The sequence below is a fragment of the Eulemur rufifrons genome, chromosome 16, assembly GCF_041146395.1.
Source record: "Eulemur rufifrons isolate Redbay chromosome 16, OSU_ERuf_1, whole genome shotgun sequence".
NCBI lineage: Eukaryota > Metazoa > Chordata > Mammalia > Primates > Lemuridae > Eulemur > Eulemur rufifrons.
The window spans coordinates 24657021-24668472 of NC_090998.1; the positions used below are offsets into that span (position 1 = coordinate 24657021).

Here is an 11452-nt window from a genome sequence, read left to right on the forward strand (position 1 = left end):
GCTCTGTTGCCCGGGCTAGAGTGCCCTGGTGTCAGCCTCGCTCACAGCAACCTCAAGCTCCTGGGCTCAAGCAATCCTCCTGCCTCAGCCTCCCGAGTAGCTGGGACTACAGGCATGCACCACCATGCCCAGCTAATTTTTCTATATATATTTTTCACTGTCCATATAATTTCTTTCTATTTTTAGTAGAGACAGGGTCTCACTCTTGCTCAGTCTGGTCTGTAACTCCTGAGCTCAAACAATCCGCCTGCCTCCGCCTCCCAGAGTGCTGGGATTACAGGCGTGAGCCACCAGGCACTGCCGGCTGGTACATTCTCAATTGTAGGTGAGAAAAGAAGGTTGCAGATTACCCCCAAAGTACAGCTGAAACAAATTAGAATCATCCTTCATTAATCCCAATATGAAGGGAGGTGCCTCACTTGCCTTCCAGTTAGGCTCCTGTAGGTGTGTAGATTGTTTGAGGATGGGGTGGGGGATGGGAGTGAACAGAAGTGGAACTTCCCAGCAAGGGTTAGGATAAACCCAACAAACTGAGCTCCACACAGATTGTTTCCCCCACCCCAAGAAAGTAATCAGGGATAATCAGCCTGAGAAAGAGGGTATAAGAGTTTGTTCCACAGACTGCAGTGAGCTATGATGATATCACTGCACTCTAGCCTGGGCAACAGAAAGACTCTGTCTCAAAAAAAAAAAAAAAAAAGGTTCCAACTTCACAAACCAGTCATTTGCTAATTCCACGCTCATTTCTTTTTCTTTCTTCTTCTCCTTGTTTTTTTTTTTTTTTTTTTGACAGAGTCTCGCTCCATCGCCGGGACTAAAGTGCCGTGGCATCAGCCTAGCTCACAGCAACCTCAAACTCCCAGGCTCAAGGGATCCTCCTGCTCAGCCTCCTGAGTAGCTGGGACCACAGGGGCACACCACCACGCCTGGCTATTTTTTTCTATTTTTAGTAGAGACGGGGGGCGGGGGGGGGGTCTCTCTCTTGCTCAGGCTGGTCTCGAACTGCTGACCTCCAGCGATCCTCCCGCCTCAGCCTCCCTGAGTGCTGGGATCACAGGCGTTAGCCACCGCGACTATCCCCAGGCTAACTTTCCTTAAATATCAAGTTTCTACTATCACCCTTCACATTTAAACTCTCAAATGGGTCCCCACTCTAAATCGAAATTGTGCAGCTGATCTTTCTTAAAATTGAACTTGCCCTCCTACGCATCTCGCCTATTTTCCGGAACCTCTTCTCTCCTCTCCACTAACCCTCCTCGGTTTCTCCCACGGTTTCCCGTCACACAAACCAGAGCAGCTTATTAGTTACCTACGCTCACACCCTTACCTCTTAACTCCAAATGCTCTTCTTCCTCCTCTCACCTTTGCCCGCATTCTTGCTTCTCCATACACAGTCGACACAGCCCAGGTTAGTACTTAATTGTACCATTTCTTGTGTCAGTCTCCCCGGGACACCCACCCTCAGAATGAAAGCAGCGCGCAGTCTCCTCTGGGGTAAGCGACCCCCACCCCTACCCCCCGCCCAAAGGCAACAGAGGAGGCACCCTAACTCAACCCTTCCTGATTGCTTGGTGAATTTCAATTAGATTTTGAATTTAAAGTCGATATTGTGACTCCCGAGTATTTGTGAGTTGCTTGCTGGTACATGTTTTGAGATCCACCTAGAAAGCAAAAGCAACGGAAAGTGTTCAAGGTGCTGTTAAAAAATGAACACATGACCAGGTAGGAGAAATCACTGAAAAAAAAACTCCGCAGAAATCAACTATCTCTGTAAAGCGTTTAACACCTAACAACATCGAGACCATTTAAGCCCCAAAAGCGTGCGGACGCCGGACCACGTGCTCCAGTTGCTCAGAATACCCAGCCTTTTCCCGGGTCCAGCCAGCTAAATAAAACTCGCCTCAGGGAAGCTCCACCCCCTTCGCGCCGGGCGGGAGCCCTCCCCGGCCCCACCCTAATTTTCTGGCATTTAAGGACGTCGCCCTGTGATTGGCCGTGACGCCTCCTAGAACTGCCCAATCGCGCGCGAGCAGCTGCGCTAGCCTCCGTCTGCGTGTGGGAAGAACATGGCGGATCGGCTCACGCAACTGCAAGACGCGGTGAATTCGGTGAGGAATTTCATTCGATTAGTCTCTGCCTTTCTCTTTCCTGAGGTAAAGCAAGGGAGGAAAGGGGCCCAAGAGACAAATGGCGGACTTGGGGAGCGGACTGAGGGAGGGCTTCACCAAAAAGCGCTCGCTCGGGGCGGCGGGAGGCGTCTCCGCGAACTCGGAGGTTTGAGGCCGGCCGCCGCGGCGCGCGGGGACTGCGGGGGGAAACAGCCTCTTTGATGTGGACGATATCTCGTCCCCGTACACGCCACTGAGACTCCTCGCCTGCACGTTTCTGTCGTGTTCTCTGGGAACTGTTTTATTTTCTTGTCAGTGATGCTTATGGGATCTCTTCTCTTTGAGGGGTGAAGCAGGAGCTTTCCTTTCCTTTTTTCTTTTTCTTCTCTTCCCTTATCGGTTTTAACCCGCTGAGAGGATCTCGAGGTCTGAATGATTAGATTTTCGTAATTAAATTTTACCGGGAGTATTCCCTCACCAGCACTGTCAGGTTGACGCGGGAGTGATGGTGAGGTGACAAGTTTTATTTGATCTTAGCTCATAACCTACGGACTGAGAGTCTCACCTTCCATCTCTTGACCACTCCACAGCATGCATTAGTTTGGGGACAACTGGCATCTTTATGATAGCGAATCTTCTAATTCTCCTGTATCTTTCCATTTAAGTTTTTAATGTCTCTCAGAAAGTCTACTCTTTATTAATGGTCAGGTCTTGTAAGTTGCTCCTTTAAATTTATTCCTTTTGGTTATTCTTTTCCTACATACTGTGCCTGAGTGGAAAGTATACGCAAGCCAAAAGATACGTATACAGTCATGGTCCCATAACGAAGGGGATGTGTTCTGGGAAATGCCTGGTTTGGCAATTTCGTCTTTGTGCAACATCATAGCATGTACTTATGCAAACCTGGATGGTATAGCCTACTGCCCACCTAGGTTTTATGGTGTGGCCTATTATTGCTTCTAGGCTACAAGCCTGTACACCCTGTCACTGTACTGAGTACTGTAGGCAGTGTAACAAAGTGGTCACCCCTCCTCCATAAGTATGGAAGGGTAATGTTGACAGAGGGGAACACATAAGAGAAGAAATGGCTTGAAAAAATGGCAGGAATGTTTTCTGTCTCTTTAAAATATCCCCTACTCCTTTTGGAGAACTAGGACTTGCATCCCTGCCTCAAGCCGGTGGTCGGAAGGGGTAGGAGAATGTCTTTTGTTCTTTGTACCACAGGAGATGGCTCAAGGGAATTGTCAGGGTGGAGGTTGCCTTGGCCACAAATGGGATTAATCTGAAAATGGGATTTATCTGGGTGGAGGTCCAGAGATTGTTTTAACTGAAGATGGGATGAATCCCAGTGGAGGTCATGAGATTGTCTTAGCCAAAGATGGGATTGATCAGAGCCTTTAAAAGCTCTGTACTTCTGCCCAGAAGGAGGACGATGGCATTTCAGACAGTAGTCTCCATCCTCCTCATTTGCCAGCAAATTGATAAGCTTCTGTTTCCTTCTCAAATGATTTGTCCTGGTTCTTCTGGTATGGCATAGAGGACAAGTGCTGAGCTTTTGGTAACAGCAGTTGTAACACAGTGGTATTTGTCTATCTAAACATAGAAAAGATGCAGTAAAAACATAAGAGATTTAAAAAGCTACACCTGTACAGTACACTTACACGAATAGCACTTGCAGGGCTGGAAGTTATTCTGGGTGAGTCAGTGAGTGGTGAGTGAACGCGAAAGCTTAGAACATTACTGTGCACTACTGTAGACTTTATAAACACTGTACATTTAGGCTACACTAAATTTATAAAACAGTTTTTTTTCTGTCTTCAAGAATAAATTAACCTTAGTTTACTGAAACTTTCTTACTTTATAATATTTAAATTTTTAAAAAACTTTTTGAACTTTTTTGTTAAAAACTAAGACACACACATTAGTCTAATCCTTCATGGGGTCAGGATCATCAGTATCACTTTCTTCCACCTCCACATCTTGTTGCCCTGGAAGGTCTTCAGGGGCAATAACACACATGGACCTGTCATTTCCTATGATAACTCCTGAAGGATCTGCCTGAGGCAGTTTTATCTTTTTTTTTAAATATAAATAGAAGGAATACAATCTAATAATAAAAAGTGTAGTGTAGTAAATACATAAACCAGTAACACAGTTATTTATTATCAAGTATTATGTACAGTGCATAACTGTATGTACTATATACTTTCATAGACTGGCAGTGCAGATTTGTTTACACCAGTATCACCACAGACATGGAAGTAATGCATTGTGCTACAATGTTAAAGACAGCTATTAAGTCACTAGGTGACTTAGGTGACTAGGAATTTTTCAGCTCTATTATAATCTTTTGGACCACCATAGTATATATTCCCTGTGACCAAAATGTTGTTATGTGACATGTGACTATACTTACTACTTTTGAGAGTTAAATAGTTTTCTGTTACATAGTTTTCCATTAGTAGTTATATTTCTCATTTTCATTCTGATTATAATTTGATGTCCCAGGTAAGGTGCCTATGGAGACAATATGCTGACTGAAAAACCTAAGTACCTTGTCCCCTTGCCAGTTTTTTCCCACTGGAGGCCAGTAACTTGGCACTTTTGTTAATACATTAGTCTTTGTATACTTGAAGAGTGTGAGTCTACTCGTGAAAAATTGATCTACTAGTTGAATAACATAGAAGCTTTTAAGGCTGAGAGGACTAGCCCCTAAATGTTGATATATTCACCAAGATAAATTCTACTTTGCAGAGACTTGCCTGGGCTGCCAGCCAACCTCCCTCAGGGAGATGCTCCTTTAAGGTTTTATAAAAAATTGTCATGATGCTGCTGGGTAGAAACATTTTAGGGAAAATGTCTCATATTCATACATGTCTTATAACTAGAAGGATAGTAAGGACAAAGAGAATATAGCCTTAACTCCAAGCTAGATATGCTGTGAGAATTGGATTTTGGAGAGAAGCCTTTAGTTTAACCAATATGAGTGGCTGCTGTGTATGCAAGCACTATCATGTTTACAAAGAGCTGCTCCTTAAGGACATTAAAGAGATGTCATATACTCAAGAGATATTTAAATGGTACAAAAACAGTATGTCATTAGGGAGTTACAATAAATCAAGCATTTTTAGCTATAAGTGCTGAAGTAAATTGGAATACAAATTATAGAGCCAAAATGGAATCTTCTTAGCATTTATCCTAATGATAATTAATTTTTGTATAACTATTAACATGTGTTATTAACGATGTTCATATGTTAATATTAATGTTATTAACATATGCTATTTACCCTTTGAAAACTGACTGCAGAAGCTGTCACATTCACTGTATCACTATAATGTGGTATATACAGTGTGTCATGCTGTTGATTTTCAATAAATATTTGTTGAATAAATGGATCTTGAAAGCTTCTGAAGGATGGAACAGATAGCCACTGTGTGGAATATTTTTTTCTTGCATGTTCTTTATTCCTCACAACAACATTGTGATATGAGAATGTTCCCAATTTAAAAATGAAAACAGCTAATCAGATTAATAGAACCAGGATTAGGATCTAGGTTTGTATACCTTCTGAGCACTTACTGTTCCATTACAATTAGCAAAACATAAGCAAAGCCATTTAGTCATAAGTGAATTTAGGCCATTTAGTCATAAGTGAATTTATGACTAGACAGGTAAATATGAGGGAGTAGTAGAAAATGAATAAGTAGAATAGATTTAGATTATTGAAAACTGAAACATCCTGAGTTGGAGATTTATTTCGAAGACTATGGTCGAGTGAGCTCAAATATTTTGAGCAGGGTAAAAATAACATGGTGAACAAGAAAACAGTAAGGAAGCTATTGTAATAATTCTGGTGTGAGATAGTTGGTTGAACTAAGGCAACAGCAATAATGATAGAAGGAGAAGAGAAAGATGTGTAGTATTAGCAGGATTTGAAGATGAAAGTAAGAATCTGAAGCTAGACTGGTTGATTAAGAAGACTAGACTGGTTGACTCTCCATACAAATTAGATAGATATTAAACAAGAAATAGTTAACTTTGAGTTTTGTCATTGAAATAATGGCAGAGAAACTCACTGGAGGTGCTTATTCACTGATTGGAAATAGGAATTGAGGTTTGAGAGGTCAAGACTAGCAAGAGAAGTTGGTAGGGAGGATAGAGGCATTTAGTTTGGAGATGGTAAGGAATTGGTATTCTCAGTCTTCAAAACTGCTTAAGGAATACTTTTAGACACCACGAGTTGACAGATTGAGTCTTGAAGAAATACATTTCTGATTACTTAGGGTGCCTTTTCTAACAATCTTTTTCCTACTATTTCTTTGTACTTGTAAATAACTACTGCAGTCTCAGAAAAGCAATCATATACTCCGTACATGAATAATACATTTTTTATGAAACTTAGGGCCACTTACCATTCTATTACCTTCAGAAGAAAAGAAAGTTTATTTTGTATTTCTTCACTGTTTTTACTTGATTGATATCAAATTTAACTTCATCCTGATTGATACCAAACTTAGTTTCTTTGAAGGATTAAAACATTTAATCATAGTTATTAATAACTGGCTATCTTATCAATAATTATTCCTTTCTGTTTTAATCCTCTGCCCAGAGATCATTATAGAAACTTGTTGTCCTTACCAATGAAGTCCTTAAAAGTGATAAATTATTTCTAACCTTGACATGTTTTCTTTGGCCCAAGCTTGCAGATCAGTTTTGTAATGCCATTGGAGTGCTACAGCAATGTGGTCCCCCTGCCTCTTTTAATAATATTCAGACAGCAATTAACAAAGACCAACCAGCCAACCCTACAGAAGGTAAATAAGTTTTCTTGGGTTCTCCTAAGTTTGATTCTTACATTTCTTGTAATCCTTTAAAATTAGTTTTATTGAGAAATTTAACTTATTTATGGGCTTTTTACTAAAAATATTATTTGAGGATGTTACTACAAGTTTTGTTATAAAAGAAATGAATGCATCACAGTCAATTTACATCTCATAGTTCTGTTCATGTCAAATAACAGATTGTTGCTCCTTTTGAATAGAATTTGTATGAATTTAGCTGAATTTTACTTGAGGGACCCTAATAAGAAAGGCATCCCATTTACAGATTTCTTTATTTAAGTGACCACCATATTGTCCTAATATATGAGAAAAAAATACATTATACTTAATTCCCAGTTGGAGCTAAATGTGTAATAGGATTGATGTGTTAAAATTACACTTTAATCATTAGAATCATTGGGTTAGGATCTGATTAGATTAAAATCATTAGACTCTCAGTTCAGAAAAAGTTATGTGAAGTTTTCTGGCTTTGTTAACTTAAAATTTAATTTCTGTTTCTGGGTACTTGAGGTTCTCTAATATCCTACTTTACCGTTATCTATCTTTCTCTAGAGTATGCCCAGCTTTTTGCAGCACTGATTGCACGAACAGCAAAAGACATTGATGTTTTGATAGATTCCTTACCCAGTGAAGAATCTACAGCTGCTTTGCAGGTAGAAGTATCTATTCCTTTGAGAATTTTACCAGTAATGGAGAATTTCGAATTGAAAGAGATAGATTTAGTGCCTTTTATTTTTGTTGATTTTTGCTGCTATAACAAAATACCTGAGCCTGGGTAATTATCAAGAACAGAAATTTATTTTCTCCCAGCTCTGGAGGCTGGGAAGTCCAAGATCAAGGCGTCGGCATCTGTTGAAGCCCTTATTTCTACTTCCTCACATGGTGAAAGGCAGAAAGGCAAGAGAGCAAGAGCTTCCCCTTCAACCTGGAGCCCTTTTACAAGGGTCCTAATCCCATCTATGAGAGCTCTGCCCTCATAACCTAATTATCTCTTAAAGGCCCTACCATTTAATACTATCACAAATTGGTGATTCAATTTTAACCTATGAATTTTGGAACATTCAAACCATGGCATGTTTTGTTATAATATTCAAAGTTACTTTAAGATGAGGGTTTTATTAACTGGGAGTTGGTATAGTCTGTTGAAGATTGTGTTGAATGTATATAGTTGTCCAGTTTTGAGTTATAAGGAAATCCCCAATTTTCCTCAGTTTGTCTCTTCCTAGTGAAGAATGAGAGGAGGTGGCATTCTGTTTGTGGAGTAGAATAATAGTGTCCAAAAGTAATGTGGAAGAGAGTCACATATAAATATCTAGAGATCTCTAATTGAAACTTCATTCTTTTTAATAATTCATGCAAGGAAAATTGTTAAGTTATCTGATTTTTAGAATTTCTGCTACTGAAAAATATATCACAATGGTCATAAAGTCATCCAGATTTAAAATTAAATTTCTCTGCTGCAGTTTCCTTCTTAACTCTAATGATTTTTAAATTTGTGTTTTATAAAGGCTGCTAGCTTATATAAGCTAGAAGAAGAAAACCATGAAGCTGCCACTTGTCTGGAGGATGTTGTTTATCGAGGGGACATGCTTCTGGAAAAGATACAAAGTGCTCTCGCTGATATTGCGCAGTCACAGCTGAAGACAAGAAGTGGTACCCATAGCCAGTCTCTTCCAGACTCATAGTACCAGTGAATACCATGTGGCTAAGAAAGAACTGTTACAATGCCGTTAAGAATTCTGCATCAGATTTAGATGTAAGCCTTACCAACAGTTACAGAAACATTAAACACTGACATGTGTTACCTTTTTAGCTATTTTTAATAGTCTTCTATTTTAACTTTTGATAAATAAGCTTATAAAATTGTGATTGAACCAGCTATAAACCATCATTATAACATCATTTTTATCTGCATAAAATTATGAAAGCAGATATTATATTAGTGGTCATAATATACTATAAAATTCTTTTGTGATAGAATTTATATCTTTATATTTGATATATTTCGTATCAGACCATTCCTCAAGCCAGAGGAGAAGGAGGTAAGTGCAGAGATATGGTACATTTCAGTTTAGGTTGGTGTCCTTTATAAATTCGGAGCTTTGAGCAAGACAGTTTCTGAAACTATTGCTTTTGAGAAACAGAGTTAGTGTTGCTGGATGAGAGTAGGTCACTTTTATGCAAACCTTTTCCTCTTCCAGAACCTCATACCTGTTCTAGTTCATCCTGACATTTGTTTTTACTAAGAAATCCTCTAGTCTGTCTGTGGCATTCCCCTGCTATTGTGAGAGAATTTTTTTTCTTCATCCTGAACTATTTTTTCCCCATATCCTTTTACCTGGTTTTTTTCATCCTTCTCCTTAATTTGCTTGTCATCGTAGTGAAGTATGTTTCCTCAATCATTGATTCCTTCTCATTCTCTCTATTTATCTGAAGGTATTGTCTTTTGATCTTATTAACCTCTCAACTTTTATTTGTGTATTCTAATCAGATCAGAAAAAAACTACATCAGTTACTTCAATATTGTTTTCTCCATTTCATCTTAGTTTGTTGTAGCTAACATTTGTGTCAGCATTATCAACTATGGTCACTCATCCAACTCTTGGATCTCCTTGAATCCACCAATTATTTACACTGGAATGCTGGAATTAAAATGTGTTTCACATTTTAACTGAATCTGTCTCCTGAAGCAGCATTTTTTAGAATATCCTACACTACATTTGCTTAGCAATCTGTTGCTATTCAGAGTTTCAGCAGAAAGCTCAAGAACAATAGAGTATTCTTCCTGTTATTTTTATCATAATCAAGCTTTTCCAGAATAGTTCTTGAAAAATACTGCGTTTCAAAGTTTGGGGGCATGAGCATGAGCATTAGCTGGCAAAAGTTGCAGCAATTTATTGGCTAGTCATAGAAATTTTTTGAACTTTTAATTTTTATGTGTATTGTCATCGAAGTGTAATAAAAACACTTTGCTATCACACACATTTGGCATAAATCTGTACCCTTTATTATAGTTAACTGGGGGAGAGAAGATTTGATCAGAAAATTATTTTTCAAGGCCGGGCACGGTAGCTCACACCTGTAATCCTAGCACTCTGGGAGGCCGAGGCAGGTGGATCGCTCAAGGTCAAGAGTTCAAGACCAGCCTGAGCAAGAGCGAGAGCCCATCTCTACTAAAAATAGAAAGAAATTATCTGGCCAACTAAAAATATATAGAAAAAATTAGCCGGGCATGGTGGCACATGCCTGTAGTCCCAGCTACTCGGGTGGCTGAGGCAGAAGGATTGCTTAAGCCCAGGAGTTTGAGGTTGCTGTGAGCTAGGCTGACACCATGGCACTCACTCTAGCCCGGGCAACAAAGCGAGACTCTGTCTCAAAAAAAAAAAAAAAAAGAAAAAGAAAATTATTTTTCAAATCATATAAGTGTTATAAAGGAGTCAAGATGGTACTAACGAGAAGAAAGGGTCATTTTCAGCTAGAATAAAGGAAAGCTTAATATAAAGAAAACCAAAACTTTCCTTCTAATTGAAGGACCTATGGTACCAACAGAGTAAAACAAATTCCCATTGCTTATTTTCACTCTCTATCCTCCCCCAAGCATCATCAGACATGCAGCATAGCCTCTAAAGCCTCAGCCTTTTAGCTGGAGGACTGCCTGGATGAGCCCAAGAAATCAGAAAGTACTGGGAGATTGTGGAGAGAAAGGGATTTGGGAAAGCAATCCCTTATAGTTTATAAGCATCTGTTCACCCTCAGGTTGCACCTTTGTGGCTCTGACTCTAAACAGCATACATAGACTGTGAAATGAGCCGGGCATGGTGGCGCATACCTGTAGTCCCAGCTACTCAGGAGGCTGAGGCAGAAGGATTGCTTGAGCCCAGGAGTTTGAGGTTGCTGTGATCTAGGCTGATGCCACAGCACTCTAGCCCGGGCAACAAAGTGAGACTCTGTCTCAAAAAAATATATATATGTAATATATATAGTCTGTGAAATGAACTACAGGAGAGATTGCCAGCCAAGTCTCGTTCTGGCTGCTGGTTGTGTGCACGTGAGACAGATCCCAATAGCACTGTAAAGGTTTTAAAAACTGAACTGAAACTGGAAGCACAGTTCACAATATGCTGATTGGAACTTGTGGCCTGAGTTCAGCTGTACTAAATACCTACTAAAACAAAACAAAAAGTAAAATTGTATGTGTTATTAAATAAGACCCAGAAATTCATATATTCAAAATGTCAAGAATGCAATACTTGACATACAAATAATTGAGAAAAAATCAGTCAACACCAAAAAGACACAGATGTTGGAATTATCTGACAAAGACTTCTAAGTAGTTATTATAAAAATTCTCCAAGGTAACAGTGAATACTCTTGAAATGAATGGAAAGAAAGTCTCAGCAAAGAAATGTTAGGTTATTAAGTATGAAATGCCTGATTTCCTTAAGTACTAAGCGTGACAGTTGATATCTCTGACATTTTACTTTGACACTTCTTGGGGTT

General features: G+C 39.5%; 1 protein-coding gene across 1 annotated transcript; it reads left to right on the plus strand.

Moving 5' to 3' along the window:
* Window positions 1–2065: 2065 nt before the first annotated feature.
* Window positions 2066–8525, plus strand: MED21 (mediator complex subunit 21). Its single transcript, XM_069490514.1, has 4 exons — window positions 2066–2108; window positions 6811–6925; window positions 7507–7605; window positions 8461–8525. Exons 1-3 carry the CDS (start codon window positions 2067–2069, stop codon window positions 7554–7556), a joined length of 207 nt encoding a protein of 68 aa, XP_069346615.1. The 5' UTR covers window position 2066; the 3' UTR covers window positions 7557–7605; window positions 8461–8525.
* Window positions 8526–11452: the final 2927 nt, after the last annotated feature.